Below are 25,319 nucleotides of genomic sequence, written 5' to 3'. Positions count from 1 at the left end.
AAAAAAATAAATTACAAAAAAAAAAAAGAGACAAAAGGAGGCATGGACGAACCCGGGTAGACCCATGAGGTAAAGAAAATATAGGAAGAGCTAAGAAATCAAGCATTCCTGTGCTTCCTGCTACATAGAAAGGAAACAGGACTAAGTTACTAGCATCATTTAAGACCAGAATTACAGAAGAATAATGGCCCAAGACAACAAACTAGTCAAGAAGCCTGAACATAAAGTTACTGACTTGCCCGTCTACCTCAATAACATTCTAGGTGAAGCCCTAAAGTATTCCAGAAACATGCAGCATTCATCAGCTGCAAAAGTGGACCTTTATGGAAGGCTGGGCCGACCATTTGCACCTGGAGGTGAGGTATCCGTCTTTGCTCACAGGTTACTAAGCAAATGGAATCCACAACCAGGAACATTATTGCTTGCAACCCTAAAATCTATAAAAAGTATCTTATAAGAGAACCATGTTTAACCTAGGAACTCTTCAAGGGTTCAATATTAATCCTTTTAACTCAACAGAATTTAGAGTAACCACACTAGTTGGTCCAAAATTTTTAAAACAATTAACGGCGAGAAAGGTAGACCTGTTGTCAATGTGAATGGAAGAAGGAACAGCTCATACATTAAAGAATGTAAGTATCTATTCAATGAAGTCCACTACAGACCAGTGACCGACTGAGAAATGATGTCAAGTCGTACTTTAAGTCGGGAGGAAGTTGAGTTGTCTATTCACGGAATCTTTGAGGGATAAGCTTGCAAATCTATTCAGTGCTTATGCTCATCAATGAAGATCCCCTGAGAGAGAAGGAATGTTTCTCAACTTAAATCCTAGTTCTCTCTCAGGGTAATCTCCATTGAAATCCTATGCAACACTCCCTCCTCCCCGAAGGAAGAGATAATATATGTATACCACTATACTTCTGATCCGCTCGTCAAAAAGAACTTAATAAACTGCCACCTACAGGGCATGATGGGACTATGGAGGTCAGACAGCCCTTAAAGGTGAGGTGTCCGGTTTACATTGTTTCAGTGCTGCAGTCTATTGAGGCTAAATTGGTATGGGTTAATCCTTAGCTTACTTTAAAAAGAAGTATTAAGTGTTTGTGAAGGATGTTTTTAAAAGATCACTTTTCATTTTTGCTTAAGTGATTTTTAGGAGTCTAACCCTTTTTTTCCCTTTTAAGTTTTGAAGCAGTACAATAAATATTGACAGTATAGCCTGTTTTTAAGGCTGCAAAAAAGGTAACATGTCTGTCACATATGTTTTCTTGGCATTCACCAAAGTAAGGCTAAGTAGGTGTGACTTTGAAAGAACTGATTCGGGATCCCTGCGTGAAGGCAAAACTATTCGGTGCTTAAGATGATCAATAAATAGTAAGAACTTAGGATTTCAATGGTGATCCCTTGAGAGAGAAAAATGCTTACTAGACTGCCAGTACAACAAACCCAACGCCCCATGGCTGAAATCCACACTCAATTCGTCCACTTCCTGCCAACCTCATAACTCTCACCCAAGCACTGCTTCCCCATGCACTGTCACTCTTAACAAGCTCTCACTCTTTATCCTACTGCAACTCAAACACTTCTTGGTCACCAACCATTGACATCCGCACTAGCCCAGCCAACGTTGGCACACAACATTAGCAGTCCAGCACTTCCGACCATAGAACTGTCACCGAAACACTTGTGAAGCCCATTACTTTCCATTTCCAGCACTGTCAGCCGTAGGTGCCGCAATCCCCCAGAACTACAATCCCCCAGCACTGCCAGTCACACAGTTCTTCCAGAGTCATGCTAGCAACCGTTTCCTCCAAGCAATGTCCCCACTTGACTTTGCTTCTTTCCCTTCACCACAGCCAGCATGGGAAGGGCCCTCTCCAGGTACTAGGGAGCCAGACTTAAGAGGAAGACCTTACACCACACAGTGGACTCTTCTGTGGGGTGTACCTTTACATAGTAACTCCCCACCCTCCCAAAACATTTTTAAAAGCAGTACCTGATGTCTTCTGTTTTTTAACAGTGCCTGAGGCCCGCTCTGGCACAACCCCACTCAGCGATGCCTGAGCTGTAGGGACCGCAATGACGGCTGGTCCACCGGATGGAGCCAGCATGTGAGACTTCTTCAGAGGCTTCTTCGGAGACTCAGAATGTACAGGGACACCGCTGTCCTCATAGATCTTCCGCTTCACTGTGGTCTTAATCTGAGCCCTGTAGACGAGAATGACAACTCAGTCAGGCCTGAAGAAGGGATCGAGGCAAGGGCAATTGTAGCCAGGGTGAGTGTGAAACAAATCCTCACCAGAAATAAAGCAACATTCTCAAAGGGGGACAGAGACACAAAGGCAAGTGGCAGAGACTCAGGCTCAAGGGACAACAGTACGGGAGAAAACAAACATAATGGAAACAGTATGGAGAAGAGCATATATGCATACACTTGGAGCAGCAACTTTATTTCTGCATTGCCAATTCTACTGTAATGGGGACTTGCTCAACTACCGGAGCTAGGGTGGGTAAGTATTTTGCATTTTGGTATTTTGACAATAAGGATGTCAGACTATCTGAATATTACAGGGAATGCCTATCTATAAGAATGGTACTGACATGCATTATATTTGTGACCGGAACCCTATAAACCAAATTACAGTGAATCAAGTAGGGCCAACTCTATCTTAAACATGCGATCAGTAAGCATTACAAATTAAGTGGATATTCAAGGCACATCACACAAAGATACTAGAGGGAGGCTTCAGGATACTTTGTCAAATATAAAGCTAGTGATCAGCAGCGGGTTAAGCCATGTAGGCGACCCTCATGGGCAAAGAAAACACAAATTTGTTTTATGGGTTAGAAGATTCTTCATACACAGCGGCATCTAAAGACAATGTGGGCATTTTCTGTACACAGTAACAATTGTACTTTCAACTCATGACACTGGGACTATAATTTGAAGGCAGCTGTGGAAGTGTTCTAAGCCCAGCCACAAACTACTCAACGCTACCAAACAAGGGCTTATTTAGAGTTTAACAAATTAGAAGTATCACTGTAAAACAGTGGTCCTCCCGCCTTACAAAACACAAGGGTGAAGTGCAAGGTTAACACCATTGGGACTTGCACATGGGGTCATTTGTTTTTTGGTAAAAGAAAAACTCCTGCCTTGGGAGTTCATTTTCTCTAAATGGAAAGGTTTACATGTAGGGGCCACAAACATGGCGACTGCCAAATAAACTTTTTTTCTCCCTTTGAAACAGAGGCAAATGTTTTGCTTTACAGCACAATTCTTCAAACAAACTGACCACAGACTCATAGTTTTTAAGGAAGTTTTGAAGAATGATCCATGAACTATTCCAATATTTCAGTTCTTTGTAGTAGCATGTGAAGTGTGTCTCTATCACATAAAATACGGCGTGGATTTGTAAATTCACCCCTAGTGACATCTTGGCATTACATTTTAAAAATTCATTATTACCAAGTCAATGGTACTCATGTATCAGCATCAGAAGAATTAATGGTTGTGTCGACCCAGCAGGATTCAAAGCTATAACTATGACGTCAAATACAGGATTTGTGGACCAGTTGTAATTCTCCACAGAGCCCCCAGTCCTGGCTATAGCAAAACTGTGTGCAGCCTATTTATTTTTTTAGATTAACAGAGAAATGAACCTTAAGTATCCTAAGTAGCTTGTGCTTTCTTGCCATATTGCAGGAACTGGCCTCTTGGTCGGATACAATGTTCACACACATTGACAAACACACACATTCTTGCATGATGCAAGTCATTTGAAGCAAAGTCAGCACCTTTCCCTGTAACCAGGGCTCTATTGGTGCTACGCTTGTGCAAATGCTCCACTTAGTGATCTGTCTGCATACCTACGTATTTCAATCATTGCACCTGCTTTTATAATCACATATCTAGCAAATAGTCTGAATTCATCCTCATAGAGACAAGACTTGCTCAAGTTCCAACACTTGAGCAAAATTATCTTTCGACTTGGGCAGCCTCAGTATCGAACTTCTGACACAAAAGACTTCACGCAAATAAGGACACACAACGTGGTCTTCATAGTGTAATATTACCTCTCCTTCACCATTCATGTCTACCAGTGGACAGCCACGTTATCCACTGTCAAAGAAGATGTGAGACAGCAGCCATAAGTGTGCCGCACTGCAAACACCTCCCACTCTCTCTCGCAGATAATTTGGCAGATCTGGTCTTGGAAGTATGTTCCCGACAACCATGGGACTACGTTTGTTACATCATGATCTTATCTTTTCCAACCGCTCAGGGCCAAAGTTACATTTTATCAAAATGCATTAGAGATGGTCTCACTTGTGGATGTCCAATGCCTTTCTGGAATCAAGCAAGAGTACCATGGGGCGGTCTCCTCATCATTGACCAAGTCTTTTCAGTGGATTAGGCATCTTAGATAGACTTTAGTGCTTCACCCAGGGATAAAACCACCGGGCTAAGTGTACCAATTGCAGTTGCCATTCTGTATCCTGTTAGCAACAACCTTATTCAAGATTTTCACATGGAGAGTGAACATTGAGAAGGGTCTCTAAGAAGAGGAAGTACTCAGGCTTTGTCTAAATGAAGAAAGTCTGAACGTCAGAAAAATGGCTTTAGGAATGTGGTCGTAGCTCTATGGGCTTACAGTTGAGAACAAGGGTTTTCAAACTAGAAACAAAACATGTTCCGTGGCCTGCCACTAGAACAAATCACTTATGTACCAACGGTTAACACCAGACCACAAATAATTTAGTAGAATTACTTAAAGCCTGAAGTATATGCTGAAAATGCTCATAACAGAAGGTCGTTAATATGAGAAGAGAATGAACACATGCCGCTATCATGGATATATCGGTCAGATGCCAGAACAAGGCAAAAGGCCTGGTGTGGGCTAGATTATGAATCTATACCCATGAGGTGATTTATGCTTGCTGCATGTCACGCGACAAAACAAGATGCTAACCACCTGGGCCCGTCTTCTCAAAGGTAAGTTTGTAAATAAAGTAGGGTTCAAGTACACAGTCTACAATGCAAAGAGACATGAAATGTAAGGTTTACAGTCAGGTGTCGACAACATGGGCTTAATCACGCATCAATACAGCCTTACCATAATTCTACCTCCTTACTGCACTAGCCAAGCTCATTGCTCCATTCTTTCAAACCCCTCACAAAGTGGATGCAAACTTTGCCCCATGAAGGATAGGCCTGTTATCTGGCACATCCTAGAAGTCCTTCTCGAGATACCATCTCTCCCTGCCAAACAGCCAAAGCTCATGCTACACAGTTCCTTCGTAAAATTCCTATGGCTTTTCACTTAACAAAACTAATAATGCGAACTATCTTTTCCAAAAATCCATCAACTTCAGTTGATAATGAAGTACGCGTGCTAAGGATGGCTTGAATTCTATTTGGAGACAACTAAAAGGTTTTGGGAAATCAAACTATCTCTTCCCTTTTTTGGACAGAGTCACTCAGACTATATCCAATGTATAAGATTCTGGATTGAAACACACATTGCACTCTGCCATAACTCTAAGAACACTCTCTCTAGGAGAGCCAAGGGGCATTTGACTGTCAACAGTAGCCCACTTCGCAGGGACGTAGTAGAATGCAAAACTTCAGAATGGACGTCATGCGAGTTCACAAGAAATTACTGACTGGACGTCTACAGCAGACTTGCGATCAGAATTAACTAGGGTTTCAAGGAACCGCTTGCAATAATGAGGGCCTCTTTCCTTTTGTCACTTATTATATGCTGCTTGTTAGTCTTGATTCATGCCATCAAACCAATAAAACATCCACTTCTGGGGAAAAGAAAAATTAACTAAATCTAGTTCCCAACTGTTGTATCTTGATCTCTCGCCATCTTCCCCACACATTTTTCCCAAAAATATTTTATAGGTTTTGAAACCGAACACAGAAGTGGCAAGTTACATAAAAACGACAGGGATTGTAGATAATGAAGTAGAATTGGTGAGGGACTTGAGGAACCAAGTCATAATGGGCCAGTTAGTCTTCCAGCTGTAGTGAGCACACCAACTCTAAACCAACTTGCAGGAGCAGCTATGTCATTCATATGCAGCCCTTTCTGAGGCTAAATATCAGTTCACGCCGGCTTACCCTGTTGCAAGTTTTGAAAAAGTTACACTACACCATCCTCTAGCAATGTTCAGTTGAGTCTCATACAACATAAAAACCATACTATCCCTGGGCAAGCCAACATTTCGTACTCGAACAGCCAGTTATGGCTTAGACGGGCTCTCACTCAAAAATGCATCACAGGCACTCAAATTTATTATGCCCAAATCCACCCATACTAAATTTCCAAACAGTGTCCTACTACAGTGCCCGGGCTACGCTAAGCCCCAAAGGTTCCCATTAGATTCTTTATTAACGTACTGTTTGGGAAGCTGCGTTCATTCTTTATAGCTACTTAATTCATTAGACGTTGAGGAACACACAACCTTCAAACAAGATTAACCTGGTGGTTGTAACTCTGCCAAGTATAACTCGTAGAACTTAAATTAAACAGTGGGTTGCATCTTCCAAAGAATCAGAATTATCCAGTGGTTGTGGGAAAGCTGTTCCCTCCAGCGGGATGCACTGACACCACACTTAGGTAGGCCCCATGGATTCTTAATTATCTAAAGATGTACCAATTCGTTTTTTGTTTTCTTAATACCACTTTAATATTAAGGGATTTATGTGCTATGGGTTCGAGGCACCTACCCTATATTTGCCTATCCTGCAGATAAATTGTTACTGTGTTACCATTATACTCATTTTAGAACTCTATTTGCCACCAGCTGGTGTTTGAGGGGCTCCCCAATGTCTCAGGATGCATAGTGTGGCCACAACAAGTGACGTGTGAATCCACCTTGCAGGTTTTGTGGGGGATGGAGGGGGCATGAAAGGGGCCATCCCTGAAATTTCTGCGGTATCATACAAGAGTGCTAGCGTAGCAGACAGTTGCAATGTGGATCCACTAGTGATGGCCATTACGGACTAAACTGTGGACCAGAAGGTGCTAAGCTGTGGACATGACCAACTGACGAGCATCAAGTTTAATTCTGGTCATTGCACCTTATACAGCAAGAATCGAGTAAAAGGTACCAATGTTTTTTAAATGAAGAAGAGACGAGTACCATTCAAGCAGTATTTTGAAATAACATGTCAGTCATGCGCCTCATTGAAGCCTTCTTCATGAGTAAGACTGACCAGGTGGATCAGGATTCCTCATCTAGTTCACACAACCGTGATGTCTACCAATGCATCCTGGTGACAAATTGTCACTTCAGAGTACATTTCGTTAACCAGTGTGCTGTACTCCCAAGAGGAATCCCCAGGTTTTCTGACATCTGGTGGCTGCGAGGCCAGATGAGTACTGATGATAGCACCCTATTTGTAAGCTCAAGTATCAAGAGCTAACTCCAAATGTAGATCATTCAGGGATGTCAGCCTGCCATTTACAAGCAGGACATCAAGGGCTATAATGTATGCTTAGATTCACTGATGCCTTGTGCTTTTGTATGAATCAATCTACACACTAAGTTTCCAATGGGCACCTACAGTGTATTATTGGATTAAAGGTCTTCCCAGGTTTTTTGTCGACACTGTGTAACTCATCTATGATTTCAAGGGATTAAAGCAGATTTAGTTCTAGATGGAGCCAGGTTGGAAAATCAGCTCTATATAACAAAATATGAGACAGTCCAAGATGGTGGTATGTAACTTGGCTACGACTTCCGTTTAGTCCAGATATTTCTTGCAGCAAATAGTTGGGTATGAGAAGGGTACCATACCAGAAATGAAATTAAAATGTGGTGGTATTGTCATCTTAACCATCAACACTCTTCCGCGGATGGAAAGTTGGAGAGCTCACCAATATACAAAGTCTGTCTTTGGTCTTTTCCAGCAAGAGGCGATTGCTGTCATCCATCATTTTGTGTAAAGCTGTATGAATTATGATTTCCAAATATTTAAGGTTTAATGGAACCCACATGAATGTGTACAGATTCCGCTGCTTTAGTGGTTCCTCTAGATACTGACAATGCCTCACTCTTGCTACAACTGATCTTTCACGCAGAAAAAGTAGAGAAGATTTCAATTATGTCCATCAGATTCAGAATCGCTGCTGTAAAGTCCATAAGTGTTAACAGATGTCGTCTGAATGCAAAATTATCTTGATTTTCTCCTCGGACGTATGTACGCCATCTACAAAACTAGGCTTAAAGCATCAACCCCTTTCGGTCCTTCTCAGACTTTGATCACGATATAGGGTACCAAAATACTAGTCATATTTGAATACAATAACCAAACAATATAGACAAAGGACCATGCAAGTAACATTGTATGTATATACGGCAATGAGAGAGAAGTGAGAGAAAAGTCCTTTCTCATGCATAGTAACATCATAGCATGGAAAAAATACATACCAGCAAAACAGGTACCCACACCAAAGACACCTGGGGCTGAAAAAAAGAGCTTATCTAATTTAACTTCCATGTTTTTGGCTACTATGGCTGGTTGAGTAGGAAAAGCATCCGGCCTCCAATTCTCCCACCACTTGGTTTGGAAAGACCAAAACAATAAAATTCCGGTCTTATCCTAATTGCATTTAAGGTTGCTTGACCGCATCCAATCCAAAACAGACAATACACAAGCATTGAAGGATTCCTGAACTGCAGCAGAGCTATTCTCAAATGAGAGGATCAGCTACGTATCATCTGCATAAGAGACCACTTTGAATCCAAAAGACTCAACCAAGGGGGCCATATAGATATTAAATAGAGGTGGCTCATGGATCAGCACTGAGGTGCCAGAGGCTGAGCAGTCTGGTAGCTGAGGAGTAAGGTGCCAAACATATGACTTCCCCTTTATTCTCCAAATAAGAAATCTAAACTAATCAATTAAAAACAACAAAGTTTGTCAGCTTGACTAAAGCTTTTCATGGCCAGGAAACTTAAGAGTTGGTTATTTGTGCCAAGCGCTAGTCATAGAAAAGGGTGAGCAGGATACCCTTCCTGCTCAGAGCAGGACACCCTTCCTGCTCAGAGCAGGACACCCTTCCTGCTCAGAGCAGGACACCCTTCCTGCTCAGAGCAGGACACCCTTCCTGCTCAGAGAAGGACACCCTTCCTGCTCAGAGAAGGACACCCTTCCTTCTCAGAGCAGGACATCCTTCCTTCTCAGAGCAGGATACCCTTCCTTCTCAGAGCAGGATACCCTTCCTGCTCCAAGCAGGATACTCTTCCTGCTCCAAGCAGGATACCATACTCTTCCTGCTCTAAGCAGGATACTCCTCCTGCTCTAAGCAGGATACTCCTCCTGATGTAATGCAAAGACTTAAAAGGGAGACCTGTGCAGCTGACATTTACATAACAGTGAGAATTGGTTAGTGCTTGTGGGTTTGGAAGGAGCGGTAGAAAGAAAGCTACACTCAAATGCAATACTTGAACCACTCCACCAACACGTTAGCACACACTCTGCATACTACAGGATGTATGTGCAAACGCTGAAGTAGAGACAGGCAAGTCATTGGCGGTGAGATGAACTGGTAGGTGACCATAATTCCAAGATTGCAGTAGAGTTCACCCTTTGCCTGACGGGACTCTTAGCTCGCCAGTGATAGTTTTTTTCCCCCCATACCAAAACAGTTTTTGTCTCCTTCTCAATATAGTGAACTCACATCCTGAGGCCAGTAACAGTTCACTGGGCTAACGATTCTCCAAAAGTCAAGCAAGTCATAGGTTTAAAACACTGCAGAACCACCCTAACCTTTTGTCATACAAATGCTTGTGTCATAACTCTAGAAGTTCAGTAACAGCTGAAGATGTACCTATTTAAAAGCCATCTCATCTATCAAGATAAGCTACACAGTTTGTCATCTTCCACCTTGACTCCCTTTCCCCATCATTATTCATATCTTAAATCATGCCCATTTCTCGTCACTACTATTCCCTGCGACCTTCCATGCTTACCCATACAGATAAACTGTTATCAGTCTCTGTGCTGACCAAACTAATTGCCAATGAAAGACTTTACACTTAATAAAGGAGAAATTACTCAGTTTCCAGGACATAACAGTAATTCACATTTCAAACCTACATGTCTATCTCAAGTGATATGCTTCTAAACACAGGAGTTCTCAACATGGGTTCTGCCAAAGATAAGCACGTGGCTTTCTATTTTTCCCTCTGACAGGCTGTGTTCCTCTTCTTGCATTATGAAAAAGAACCTGCATGAGGGATGGACTTTCTTCTGTATATGAGGCCCACCTAAGAAGGCTACACTTACTGAATATATTCTGTGATCACACTCCAGATTATTTATTGCTAGTCAGCCTTTTTCAGCCTTGCCTTTCTACAGGCCAGTGGCACAAACTCTATTGTCTTTCTTAGTCTCTTTTGGTCACTTTCCTAACATGGTGGATCTGTGTCCATAATTTAGCAAAGCATTCCCTTCTGCTCCTTACACTGTTCTGTCTTTGATAACGGAGCTGATTTTATTGAGGTCGTCCCCAAAACGTCTCACTGCCGTTCTTAACATCTCAATCTCTGTATCTGTCCATTTGGCTCTGCAGAGAAACAAAGAGAGGGAGAGAATGAGAGAGACAATGTGAGAACAGTGTGAGATACAACTTTGCCGTGCCCACCCCACCTATTAATTTATCAGAGGACAGGATTCAGTGTGCTAATGGATACCCACAGAGAGATCACAGACACAGCCAAAGCCAAAGCGACCAGGAACTGGGACATCATACAGTCTGCTTCAAGAAATCCATATTCTGAGCTAGAGGTGTACACAAGGAAATGCCCAGTGCCCCAAGGAACACAGCCAGGGAGACTGAATAACATGACGTCATACATCCCGCACCAAGAAATAAGAGTTTAGTCCCTGCAGAATACGTAAAGAGAGACCCTGTAGCCCCAATAATACAGGCATAAACTCTGGCAGAGACCCTAACAGCACAGAACTCAGTTCAAGAAATCAATACTTGGTGTCTGAAATATACACAGAGACACAGGGCCCTAAAAAACACTTACGTTAATGGTGAGTGAATTTGTTTTTAATTCCAGTTAACAGAAGAAACCTAGTGCCAAACCTGCGTTTATTGGGGGCTTCCCTTTCATCTCCAACAAACATAAAATGCCCTTTAAGCCAATCAGAGTTGGTCTCTGTGTTTTGATCATTTCTATTGGTGTTGTCAGCCAATCTGCAATGCTTGCCTGTGCCTCATGGGATCTAATTTCGAGTTTGCAGGAAGTACAGGCATCCTACACTCTTTACATCCCTGCCCAGAACATTCAGTCTTCAAAACCTTTCATGGTTGGCTTGAAGGGATACAGAAGAAATAAACATTGAGAAAGGGTCTTCGACTTATGGTATGAAACAATATGAACTTGGAATTAAGAGTTCAAAGTAGTTGCTAGGCAAATATCTGCGTTCAGAACAACACTTGATAACCCACCTGGTCAGACAAGCATTTATCTGCTAGCTTGCATCAACATGATTCTCCCACTCTTTAGTGAAAGGACCGGGAATGAGAGACCCAAACTCCTGCTTTATCAAGAATGCACTTTCCATCAGAGCTGTAGTGTGCAACCTGTAAAATGCACAGCCATAAAATCCAAAGACAAGAAAGAAACTGGGCCCCAAACAAGACACCACCACTGAACCGTGGATTGTCTACAAAAGACTGGCACAAGAGCTCACCAAAGGAATGTTAAACAGCAAGTTGAGATTTACAAAACTCAAATAAATGCTTTCCAACTATGAGCTGCTAAAAACACCAGCACTGGATTCTGAAGAAATACACACATCCTACAGCCTTCTTTATAATGAATGGTTAATAAAGGTGTTGTATTGGTTGACCATATGATAAGGCTGTTGCTCTTTAACACTTGTAAAGAGCAACGTTGAATCACAGAAAAATAAAAAGCAAAGGATGATAGATGTCGAAAAAACCAAGATAAATAGAATGTGTTTTGCCTTCAGTGACAGTGTGGTGTTATTCATTCAGCCAAATCTGGGGAACATTTTTACCCAATCAGAAGCAAACCATCAAAAAAAGATCCAGCAGACCTTTAGACATGAAGGAGGTGCACAAAGTAACCTGCAGGACTTTGCACAGAAGGTGTTGTATCAGAGTGTTGTCTTCAAGTCAAGATGCAAACCCAATCCGAAGCAATAGGGATACCAAGATTTGGCTTCTTAACTCATAACCTGGCTGCAAAGTTGGCATGAGAAGCGAGTACAGCCTAACCTAATTACGTGGGTTCCAATTGGAGCCCACATGCCCTGTCCTCTCTAGATTGTTTGATGGGACTTCAGCACCTCAAAAAGAAGCAGAAATATTTGCAAGGGAAGTCTAGTAATTAAATGCATCAAGATAATTACAAAGTCAGAAATTATGAGTATCTGAACGAAATAATCTGAGGTCTAAACAGTCTGCAGTGATGATTAATGAAACAGATCTCCTAGAAAGACTGAAGAATCTCTGCACACACTGATCTTTTGATGCTAGAAAAGGGGGTGCAGGTTGGCCTCATTACAAAGAAAACTCTAATCACGGTACAAAAATGCAGGCTAACACTTATTTATAAAAAAGAATGCAGATGGGTGTATTCATAAAGTCAATATAACATACCCAGTCTTCCCAGACAAAAGGAAAGTGTGAGGCATTTTTGGGATGTTCCTGTCCAAGACTGCCAAGGGAAAAAAACTCCCCTAAAATGACTGGAGATTCCTAAAATGTAGAACCACGGGACAAGTAACAACTGGACGACTAGCAAGGGATTCCCAACAGCTGCACTAGGTGGGTCTCCGCCCTCAGAAAGTAGACTGTTCTCCCACCCCTAAATTTATTTAACATTTTTATATAGCACTGCTCTTTTCATGATGGGTGCTAATGCGCTTTACATAATAACAATCATGGAGAACCTATTCCTCTTTACAAATAAAGCATGAAGCCGCAATGAAATAGAAGCAGTAAGAACCCAGGCAGAATGAAAGCAGTTAATAGGATGTGTGTGTGGAGGTTGGGGGGGTCCACTTATCATTAAAAAGCTTTTAATGAAAGAGTTCATCTAGACGCCCAATCTCTATAGAGAGAGAATTCTACAACTTAGGAAATTACTCTGGAATCACTTGTGGTGCAGCTTGGTAGGATTTTATTTTTTGGGTTCCAGTTTGAAGTAGTCTCTGCTTCTAAAGCTTTGCTTCCTTCCTAAGATGTTCAATTAATTGGTGAGGTATAAAGAGTGTTGACAATGGAGCAGTATGAAAACAATTAAGCCAATTAAAATCTCATTCTGGCTCCTGTCGAAAGACAGTGGAGATCGTGCAATAACTGGGTGATGTGGTCAAACTTTTTTTGCAGACAGTAGCCTTGCTGCTGAAAGTAGGCACTTTAAAAGATGCCAATGGTGTTAGAAACTCCAATAAGTGCAGCATTTCCAGATACAGTTTGAGAGATCACATACATCTGTACCACTGAGTGAAGTCTTGAAGATTTACATTTTTAAATAGATTGAAGAGCATCTCTGTCACTTTTTCAGGAATGATAGATATGGGTCCTCATGGAGAGGTGTTAATCAATGCAACAGCCCAATGATATTACATCAGGAGACAGACTTGGTGTCCAGCCATTAATGTAGAGTTCAGTGACCCATCCTTTAATTAAGTTGAATTCTCTTTACAGTAGAATTAATTTGCCTTCTTTCTAAATTGAGACTATGGAAGTTAGACAATATCCAGCCCTGAAAGTTTTGAAAACAGTGCTGTGTGTTCGCTACAGGGTCCACTGTGGTTTTCCCTAATGTTAGCCCAACCGCGCGTGCCGCACACATTCTAGGCTCCTTTTGCTGTGCAAACATTACAAAACAATATGCTTGTTTTTGTGCCACACTATTATTTTAGAAATAGGCTGCACACGTTTTATTATTCTGCTTTTCTGCTGAGATTCAATCTGAACATTTAGTACAAGGTCAAACAACATTGTGCCCTACTATTCTCTGAGGCCGGACACCAATACCTAGACACAATAGAAGAGACCCAGCTGCTGTTAATGAGGAGGACACTTCTTAGCATATAAGCTGAAAATTGCAGTTTTAAAAATAGAGAGGAGGATTTCTAGCATAGAAGAGGTCCCAGGACCAGATTGCCATCTTTGCGCAATCTGAGATTCAGGCCAGCTAACGGCAAATGCCAGGTATGGGGCCCATCACCACCCCAGAGATCTTTATTATATTATTTGTGAGACTAGGCTTAGTGAGATACACCAATAACCGTGATAGAGCTTCTCATTGTGTACGGTTTATTGGTGATGCTAATTATATTACTACGTTTTGTATGTTTTCTAGTTGCACCACAGTTGCTTTATAATAGGGCATGATATGGTCAATAAATATTATAAACTGTTTTTGTTTCTTGCTTCAGTTTATTTTGGATGAAAGGTGATGACCTGCTACTGCAGTTCCCTGAAAGGACTGGAGTGTTGTGTTCTGGTGTGCTAAATTACATGTTACTCTGGGCAGGTTAGGAGAGCAGCTGAGGCACTATGAGCTAGTCTAGATTGGGGTTCATGGAAACTGATGTGGTATGTTGACTTGGTCCCTACATACTGTTGTTCTGTGATCCCATTCATAGTTCTGTTCCAAAACAGAAACCCTGCGACAACAGGTTAAGAATTTATGGACAAGAACAATAAATTAGAAAAATCGCTTGCATTTTGGTGAATGGAGAAAATGGATTCCTTCATCATGAATCTCATGAGTCCCATATTCAAAATGAGAAATAAAGTGGCCGACATGGAAACCTCTAGTATGCCACAAGTGATCCTAGATGGGTCTGAGGAGTTCCCCTTTCTTGTCACCTGTTTACAGTGAGCCAGGAGGGAGGTGAACCATTTCAGGACACTTCCTATGAAGCCTGTGCATGTTTCCCGGACAAGGTGAAGTTGATTAAGACTGAATGTATCCAAGACAGCGCAGATTGATAACTATAAAGGAGACAAATTCCTCCTAGAAATGAGGCAAGTAAATGTGAGGTGGGAGGATGGGTCATCTACAGATTTTTGGTGAAAGCCCCACTTCTTCCCACCACTAAAGGTGGCCCTCTGACTATTCCCCAGCTGACCTGCACCGAATAGCAACGAAATATGCTGAAAGTGCAAAAGAGTAACCACCAATCAATAAGATATGCATCCACAACAATACAGTACACATACATACTTAGAGGCCAACATAACCCTTAGCTGTCCTTGCAGTCTGGCACAGGTTATGTTATGTTGTTATATAAGCTTATTAAGCGCACAGCTGCCCCAGCAACAGGGCGTCCCGGCGCTGACAGCAGAAAAAAGCCACAGAAAGGAGCTAGGGCTTACAGCGGAGGGAAGAGATGGGTTTTAATTGCCTTCCGGAAGGCCAGATAGTTGGTCAGACAGCGAATCTGGAAGGGAATTCCAAAGCTTAGCCGCCAGGGTGCGAACAGAACGCCCACCAGCCCGCAACCTCTTCACCCAGGGGACAGTCACCAGGCACTGCCCCATAGAGCTCAAATGGTTCAGTACAAATTGAGTACTCAGTTTCGAGGTATGATAGAACATTCAAGACTGATTAAAAACTTAGATTGTTCTTCGGGCCCATGGAGGCTGAATTAACGCTCAAAATTCTTTGGTCTAAGTTAATGAAGGTCTGCTTAGAGCCTGAAATCAGAAATGAGTGCTCCACAGAAGAGGGTAAGCTGGTACATCCATATTTTTTCTACAAGTAGCATGACCATAAACAGATACGATGCCCACTGAGGCACCGATATGCATAAACTACTAGGGTGCTGTTGAAAAGAAACAGTAACAATAAGTACTTACCCTGCTGGAGAGGTATCCGCCACAGGGTGCAGCTGCATTGTTAACTCCCCAAGTTTGGTAAAGGCAGCTCCAGCTGCAGAGAAAATCTCACCCACCTTCAAAGAATAGAGAGAGGAATTGTCAACAGGTTGCTGGCCAAAGGGATGCCCTCGGAGATCACTGGCAGTGCCTGGCAGTAGCATCATCTTCGTCTCTCACCCAATAAGCCCACCTATGACCTCAAATCTACCCAATGTGTCTGCATCATGTGCTACCATAGGGCATGTTATGCATCACTTAGCTTAAGTCCCTAAGGTACTTTAGGCAGGTATAGTATGAAATGTTTTTGTCATTTGCCTAGACTACATTTCTCCTTTGTTACAGCTTTTATAGCACTTTCATCGTTCTATTGACTTTCCACTTGGTATTGCTGTGTGCTGAAACCCCAATACACATCCCAAGCAAGGTGAGGTAAGCTACTCAGAGGAATGCCCCCTTTAGGGCATGGACCAGAGCTGGTGGTAGTCAATGTCTGTGTGCTAAGCACTGCACATAAATCTAAAGTTAGGCTATGAAAGAAGCATATCACACTCGGTCAGTAAGAATCGATATACCAAATGATAAATATCACACTAAGAGACAATAGCTACTTACTATCACTACACTATATGTTTAAAGCACAAGTACAAATTGTGATATGACTGAAGCACATATCTGAACCTCATGCACATCAAAATACTAGTATTGAAAAATACACATTCCACCAACCATTCAAATGGTGTAGCCTCTTCTTGACTAGGCTATACTGTTGAAAATTAAAACAGCGATATGATTAAGCATTCACTAAAGACATGAATTCCCCTTACTTGGACCAAGTTTCTCTCCTTATGTTGACTAATGTCTGGATTCCATTTTGTATTGTCGTGTCTCCACGTGCTTAGCACGAGAAGAGTCCTATCTTCGTGTCAGTTGCTCTCATAATCTGCCTAGTAACAGTCTATAAATAGCTCCTTTGTCCGTCTGGCACATGCCCACACTTGACCACATCTGTTATCAGTTAGTCCTTGCTTGACCATGTTTTTGCGGGCTTAGGAGTGTGTTAACTCCGCCCACATATTGATTCTGTATCGAAAATGTCCATAAAAGGTAATACTCTTTGCCTCATGTTGTATCCACCCACTTATGAGACCCTCTGTTGTGTATAAAAGGGGACTGTGTATGCAAGTTCTTTGTGCTACTCTATGCAATACTGAAGAGTGTTGTATGGGTTGTAGGACCACCCTTAAGGGTTAATAAACTCTGTCTTTGTATTTGCAGTTACCGTGCCAACTTCCTTCTAGCTTTCGTTACAGAAGGGCGAACCCTTGTATTTGCGGGCCTAGCTGGGGCCTGTATTCATCAATACAAACACCAATACAGCATCCAAAATATGCAACGCTGATATCACACCTTTCATGAAACCCTTCATTCAACACACCTTATGAGTGTACAGGTAGTAGACTACTCCTCTCTGTCTCCTGAAGAAAATGTCTGACACAAGGCTAGGCTGAGAGTGAAGTGAACCAACAAATAGGTGTTCCTCAGTTGCTTATGGCCTCCATGTAAAAGGCATTTTTTTCTCCCCAGTTACCATTTTAATGTTTTCTTGTGCAATGTTTTCTACAGTGCCCTTCCTACCCTCAAACGTCCTACCGTTGCGGTCACTGAGGCTTAAGCTCACACAGAGAGGTTAGCTCACAGTGTGAACAAGAGAGTAGATGTACTTGTTTGCTGTATATACACTTCTCGATGCTGCACACCCCAACACCATTGATTGCCACTAGCAACTATAAAAAAAACAACGAATAATAAAAACAAGCATTGGCATAGCCAATAGGTCTCGCCTTTGGGACCTTATAAGTGTTTAACCATGCAACAGTTGCATAGCTAAATACTTATAAGGTCCCAAAAGCGAGACCTATTGGCTATGCCACGAGGCCATGGGCTGCGAAAGTGATCACGATCAAACATCAAAGCGAAAGTAAAAGTAATTGCGGTAAAGCTCGGCGCGCGCGCGCCCGCGCACATGTACTGTAGCTCTAGGCTGGCCTGGTAGCACTTTTTGGAGCCCTCTCAATAAGTCTCGCCAGACCAGCGCATGCGCTGGGTCAGGCGAGACCTAACAAAGGGGACATATCCTGATGTCTGTATATACAACAGTTAAAAAAAGGTGGGTTTTGAAAGTGTGGTATATGTATTTTATGCGTGGCCAGTAAAAATTAATGTGGCCAAATAATCTTATTTAGAGCAGTTGCACTAAAAAACACACATTTGCACTTTTATTACTACATTCCAAAGGTCAAATTTAAGTTTATCACAGTACTGAAAAAGAGACACCTTTTACGGTCGCACAGATTTCATAGAACAGTTACCTTACAAAGGAAAAAACATTCTCCTAAAAGTCACAATATCTCAAGTGTAATTGTACCTTGCTGCACAAATTTAACCTATTGCTTCTTGGTTTTGGTTAAATACATTTGTTAAAACAAATTCACAAGAAAAATGCCATGACTACATCCATATATGCAGATGCACAGAGTAGAATATGCAGGTACCATTGTTAAGGGAGGAGAGGAGCATCGTGACGTATTCAAGTCTTCGCCTCTCATGAGTCATTGTCCCACTATACGCTCTTTGGTAATAAATAGAATATTACACTCTACACATCTGAATATATACTAAATGTGTGTAAAATAAAGTTTTATTGGACACCTAGTCAAAAAATAAATGAGACTATTGAACTGGAAATGTCCTATGCATGATGAACAGGCATGTACTCTTGCACCATGTGCCCAAGTGAATGAGCAATTAGTATCCTGGCATTGTATTTGGCCCTGGCATCAGGCTAAGAGACCTAAACAAGTTACTGTGTAGCAAGGTTCAGGCTCTCTTCTGAGACTCAGAGGGGCACACAAATCATGTCTTCATAGCTGGCATAAGTCTATGCATGCCCTGTGTACAGAGTTTGTGTGGATCATTCGTGTGACCAGACCTTTTTGCTTGTCTCAAGGAAAGTGTGGCCTACTGACCCCTTTCATGTAAAGTTCACCTTTTAAGTATGGTCTTTACACTGACAAAGAGAGAGAGTGAGACAGACAGTATATCTACTGGGACAAGTGGATTCACTTTGATGGCCACTGTATTAGCATGGCAAAAGATGGAGGGTGCATACAGCTTCTCAATGCATTGGAATTGTACTACCTGCATTCCTGTGGGGTGGAGACTCAGACGCTAAAATGAGGGAAGGAGATGGGCTACCATTAGACATTCAACACTGTCCTTGTTAGCTGAAGGTCTCAGATTAGTTCTTTCTGAGCACTGCCATTTGGCAGATGGCAGTGGTGAGAGGTGAGACTAGAGTCCCTATTGTTTAAGGTGAGAGAATGTTGTGGTAAGGCCTACCCTTTAGGCTGCCCTTGATTACTGCTTCAAGAAGGCTCATTACAGCCATGTGCATGGATCTCAGACTTCATTATGCCTTTGTTTTGGATATTCCTGCTTTAATCCAGCCTCACTGCTACCTGCTGAGAGAGTCCTCACCTTGCACAAAGGGGTTGTCTGAGAAGCAGCCAGAAAATGACATTTGAAAGAGAACCAACCCAAACCAGTTCTGAAACTTAAAACACTGTATCCACATCCTGTCTGCAAAATGGGTATATAAGTGGGATCCAATTTGGTTCCATTTCCAATTGAGCTGTGTATTATTTTGTTCTACTGTGAGTTGAAAGTTCTTTCTTCTAACTAAAAGATAAGAACTGGATGGAATCATACGGTATTGCCTTTGGATGACTTGAGTTCTAAGTTCTTATCCCCCCCCACACTACCTCCTTGAGAAGCCTCTAACTGCTTGCCCTCGCTACCCTGAGTCAGGTGCAGAGGCAGTTTTACTTGGCCCAGTTTACAGAGTCAAAGTAGGACAGACCCCAGGATACCAGTGGCAAGTAACCTAAACCACCAGTGCTGGAACCTAGAAGTATCGGCCTGCTCTATGGCTCCCTCCAAACGGTGTCTGGCAGAGACAAATATTATGGAAGGTTATTCTTTGTATCCATGCTGTTTATGGCATACAAAGTAAAGTTATTTAGTTATGGGCCGTGTATATGGGACAAAGTACCCCGGTAGGTGCAAAATAAGGATATTTAAAAAAAACAAGGAGTTAATTTGTAGCATCACAGAACTCTGAGGCAATGAGCAATATCCTTAATACCAAATGGTAGGGGGCATTTTTTTCACTGAAACACATGTCACACTAATCTTTTCTCCAACCCTCCTGCTTCTTCTCATTAAAGAGATTTTCTGGGAATCAAAAGTGAAATATGTGCTGTTAAAATAAATACCTCAATTTCCTACTTAGAATTAGTTGCAAACGTACTTGAATCAGTGCAATAGAAGTCAGTTTTTAGTCCTGAAAGCGTTATAACTTGCAGACAGATTCATTCTTTCATGTAACGTACTTCAGTAACACACTAAACAAAGATATTGCCATCAATGTCACCTTGTCCGCAAAAAGTGGCTTTTCAGGAAAAGATATCTAGAATGAGATGAAAAGCCAGATACCCGTTTCATCATTTAGACAGCAATTGTACAGATGTTTACTAATCTGCCTTTTGTACAATGTACTGGCTTTAACAACAGACATTATAACATCAAAGCTCTACTGTCATAACTTATTTTGCAATATTCTTACAGGTGATTAATTCTGTTAGAACTAGACTGTAATAAGAAAACTAGAGGCTATTTTTAATACATTACTAACGGGTGTACACTATGTGTTATACTGTCAATGAAATCAAACAATAGGCACATAGGAAAAATCTAAATCTATGTTAATGGAAAAGGGAACACTTTCATGAATATCCAACAGTTTCTACAGTCTGATGACTAGAAGAAATATGTTCCACAACACTGGGATAAGCTACTGAAACACATCACCAATGATCTTAATTCAGGCAGGTGCAGTATTTAACAGATCTAGAATTGTTAGCCATGTATCTTTAAGGGATAGCCCAACTAACCACAATAACGAAGACATTACAACAGAAATTTGCTTTATAATTTTCACTCTAATGGCACTTTGTGCTATTCAGGACATAATTATCGTAATGCTTTACGTAAAAATTCAGGGTAAGCTGTTCAAGGCTGTTAGCATTAAAAACGTCCCATGTTCTTGTGGTGATTACTTTGTCTTGGTGCCTTCCTTCCCCGTGCTCCACCAATATTAGCAATATCGAATTTATTAACTGTTCGATTAATTAAAATCATTACAGTAAAAAGTAAAAAAGAAAGATTAATAATAAATAAATAAATGACATCTGTTGGAATACAACAACTGTTAAGAACAATTTCGCCTTAGACCCCTGCATGCAACCCAGTCCTTCAGTGCCTCCGTCCTTACGAGAGCTTGGGTTCCTCGATTCATTTGTTCACGCTATCTGGGGTTTATTTATAAATAGTTTAAGAACTGGGGTGATTCTGAAATTGTGAAAAATGAGCTTTGAGTAAAAGTATTGATCCTAGGGATGCCTAATGGGGTCCCCCCGGACACAATCACCACTTTGTGAGACCCAGGTAGCAAGAGATGGAAACGGGCCATCAAACTAGAGCACAAGCAGCCTCTCCCTGTGACACCTCCTTTATGGCACTCCTAATCATGTGCGTAAATGTGCCCAGTCCTACTAAGTTTCTTGCCGTTGAGTCTGAGAAACACAAAGCCAAGGCCTCCCTGCAGATCCTTGTTCCATTTGCAAGGAGCAGCGGGCGAAGAAGTGCCGGTGCTCTTTGTTCAATTTAGGGCAGCAGCACAGGTGTAGCTAGGATTCTTTGATAAAGGGGCATAGGTCTGTCACATTCGTAAAGGGGCTGGACTTTGCCTGGGGGACCACGTTGCTCTTGCAGGGAGGGGAGAGGGTGGCGGGGCGGGATACCCCGCAAAGTTCTTATTTTAGTACCAGTTAGGGCGACATGATCTCTGCTAGTTACGTATGGGCAGTTTCAGGCCCAGAGGGCAGGGCAGCAGGGAGGGGGGTTGTTGGGTTGGGGGTTAATGTTTTTTGTTATTTTTTTCTTATCGACCACCTATGTTGCTGGCGTAATGGAAGCCATGAAGCTCTTAATTAGTTGTAATGCATTCACAGTGGGATAAAAGTGCCAGAATTCGGAGTTGGAATGTCAACGGGCTAGGTGACAGGCTCAAACGCAGCATAGTGTTGCAATATATCAAAAAACAGGCCCCTGACATAGTCCTTCTCCAGGAGACACACTTGATAGGACACTCATGCAACGCACTGTGCAGATGGGGATACAAGTTAGTAGCACATGCGGGGTTCACAACTAGCTCAAGAGGAGTAGGCATTATGGTAAAAAACTCATTCCCTCTTAGTGTGCGCTCCACTTGGGCAGATGATAATGGTCGCAATATATAGGTCTTACAGGAATGTGGGAGGGGCGCACCATTAGACTATTGCCTGTTTATGTGCCACTCGGCCTCCAATCTACTACATTCCAGGACGTGCGCACTGTTCTTCCCAATGGGCTGTTACTATTGGGGGTGATTTTAATTCGGTGTTATCGGGTAGACTGGATTGCTATTGCCCACGTGAGATAGGGCCCTCCACTAGATGGCTGCCAGACTTCCTCGAGGCTTTGGGGTTGGCGGATACTTGGCCTACATACAACCCTGAAAAAATACAACACACTTTTCACTCCGGGGTCCATAATAGCCTCTCCAGACTGGACTATATTTTGGTTCCCTGCCCACAAATTTCACGAAATCAGACTTCAGGCGCTGGGTATTTCCGATCAGTCACCGGTATGGGCGCATATACTCTTAGACCATGTGAAGGTAGGTAGACTTGTCCCTATCAATCCCAGGCATCTCCGCAACCCTAAGATCCGAAAGGCCCTCATCAAGGCGATGGATAACTATTTTGGCGAAAATGAGGGCACAGTGAACTCCTCCTAAACACTCTGGGAAGCTTTTAAACAGTAATTAGAGGTGAGGCTTTGTCTCTAATATCTGGGCAGAAGAAAGATCGGCAAAAAGAGGTCTGATGTAGAAAACGAGATCTATCGCCTAGAAAGGGAATTGGAATCCATGCCCACTCCAGGCTCACTCCACTTACTCAGCCTTAAACAGGACGAATATAAGGCACTGGCGACCCACAAAGCCCAAACAATTGGAAGGGAGAAACTGGGGAAAATATACAATCTGGGAAACAAGGCAGGGAAATTAATAGCCTGGCTTGACAAAAAGGAATGGGCAAGCAGGCTGGTCCCGATGCTGTGGGACGCCGATAACACGTGCGTAACAGATCCCCAATTGTAAGTTGTTTTGCTCTGCACTTTGCTGGGATATACACCGCTGTAGCACCCTATACTGAGGAAGACGGTCTTGAATTCTTGAGAGATATAGCGCTCCCTACTCTCTTGCTGTCAGATCAACAGCTATTAGACAGCGCACTCACAGCGGACGAGATTGCGCAGGCAATAAGGTCATTTGAGTTCAGGGAAGGCCTTAGGCCCCAACAGTATCCCTATCGAAATATACAAACTCCGACCGGACAAGCTTGCCCCATATTTAAAAGCCATGCTTGAAGAGAGCGTAAAGGTGTGGGGGGGGGGGGAGACTACCACAGGACCAACGAATAGCCACCATTGTAACTATCCATAAGGAGGGTAAGCCCAAAACGGCCTGCTCCTCATATAGACCAATTTCACTCCTCAACGCCGAACCCAAGATTCTCGTTAAGGTACTGGCTAATCGATTAGTTAAAATTATATCGAGCCTTGTCCACCCGGATCAATCCGGCTTTATCCCTCACCGAAACATGGCACTAAATCTACGCAGAGTCCACGGTGTTTTGAGTATAGCGGCAACGATACAGGAGCCAGCCATACTAGTATCCTTGGATGCATCCATGGCATTCGATACAATTGAATGGCCCTATCTTATGGCTGTGCTTCAGAAAATGGGGTTTGGACCAGGTTTCATCCTATGGGTACGTCTCCTGTATGCGATGCCCTTGGCACAGGTCGTGGTTAATAACAAAAAGTCTGACACATTCACCCTTAGTCAAGGAACCCACCAGGGATGCCCACTCTCCCTCCTCCTGTTTGCTCTAGCATTGGAGCCGCTTGCGACATGGATTCGGAGGGATCCGGTCATACAGGGCATGCGCTGGTCTCCAGATTGGGAGGACCGTATTTCACTCTACGCAGACGATGTGTTACTTTATTTGACCTCCCCCAAACGATCACTAATCACAGTTTTAGACATAGCGATATCTGGCAGATATTTGGGGTTCACTATCAACCGGACGAAATTTTACCTGTATGCCCTTCAAGGGGAGCCACCAGCTCTACCCAGAGGATGTCCGATCCAAATCAGCACCATGGGGTTGAAATATCTAGGAATATTCCTCTCCTTGGATCAGTCACTTCGCTATGATAGGAACCTACTTCCCCGGCTATTGAGATTGAAGCGAGATATAGCTAGCTGGAAATCACTTCCCCTTTCTCTCCTGGGCAAGGCCGCCCTTTTTAAAATGATGTCCCCCCCCCCCGCTTCCTATACGCCCTGCAGAACTCACTCAACTCAGTCCCGCATTCATATTTCCGGGAAATTGAAAGTCTCCAGAGAGACTTATTGGGGAATGGCGCGCCACGTATTGCCCATGGCAAACTCACCTTAAATTGGTACGACGGGGCATCAGCCTTCCCGATACAAAGAAATATTACTGGGCTGCTCACCTAGCGGCTATCAACCATGGCACCTACGGTAACCCTGAAGACCCTGGATTCCGTATGGAAAGGTGGCTCCTCCCGGGAGGTCATTATAATAGAGCATTATACTCGAAACTGACCCGATTTCAGTTAACAGGCCCCGCCGGTCATTCAGTAAAAGTGTGGCACATGGCAAACAGAGCCCTCGGGTGGGGGAATAGGTTGACTCTGGCTACCCCCTGTGGGATTCTGAGCGATTGGGTAACTTAAGGAGAACAAAGGACTTTGATAAATGGAACCTGATTGGCATCTCACGGATCATAGACTTGTGGGACAAGGGAGAAGTGAAACCCTTTGCTACTCTCCAACGCCAACACAAACTTCCTAACACTGAATATTTTCGCTATGCCCAGGTTTGTCACGCACTAAACTCACTCCTGCCAGCGGGTTCCTCTCCTCCGGAATCATCCCCACTGGAAGAGAAGATATTAGATGGCCACCTCCCCGAGAAAACTATCTCCCTAGTCTATAAAAATAAATAATAATAATATGGATGACCCGCTCCTAGCTTTGCCAAATAAATGGGTGGCAGGGGGTCTGGAAATGGATGATGAGGAATGGCAGGAGGCGGTGTCCTCCCCCAGAGTGGTAGCAATTCCAGCACGTCTCAGATTAGTGCAGCTCAAAATCCTACATAGGACATAC

The 25,319-nt window shown here is 42.8% G+C and overlaps 1 protein-coding gene across 3 annotated transcripts in view; it reads right to left on the bottom strand.

The window, feature by feature from the left end:
* The window catches only part of BACC1 (BPTF associated chromatin complex component 1), a 110,428-nt gene that overhangs the window by 73,691 nt on the left and 11,418 nt on the right, over positions 1-25,319 (bottom strand). For 2 of the 3 annotated variants that reach the window (XM_085637452.1, XM_085637454.1), the window contains exons 2-4: positions 15,876-15,970; positions 10,482-10,583; positions 1,997-2,208 (exon numbers count right to left, since the gene is read on the bottom strand). In XM_085637452.1, coding sequence (XP_085493578.1) covers positions 1,997-2,208; positions 10,482-10,583; positions 15,876-15,970 — 409 coding nt within the window. The remainder of the gene's footprint in view (positions 1-1,996; positions 2,209-10,481; positions 10,584-15,875; positions 15,971-25,319) is intronic. The other variant, XM_085637453.1, reaches the window with a different exon arrangement.

This window comes from Triturus cristatus, chromosome 12, assembly GCF_964204655.1.
Source record: "Triturus cristatus chromosome 12, aTriCri1.1, whole genome shotgun sequence".
In the NCBI taxonomy this organism is placed as follows: domain Eukaryota; kingdom Metazoa; phylum Chordata; class Amphibia; order Caudata; family Salamandridae; genus Triturus; species Triturus cristatus.
The sequence above is the reverse complement of the archived record's forward strand: the minus strand, read 5'-3'. Positions and strand labels throughout refer to the sequence as shown.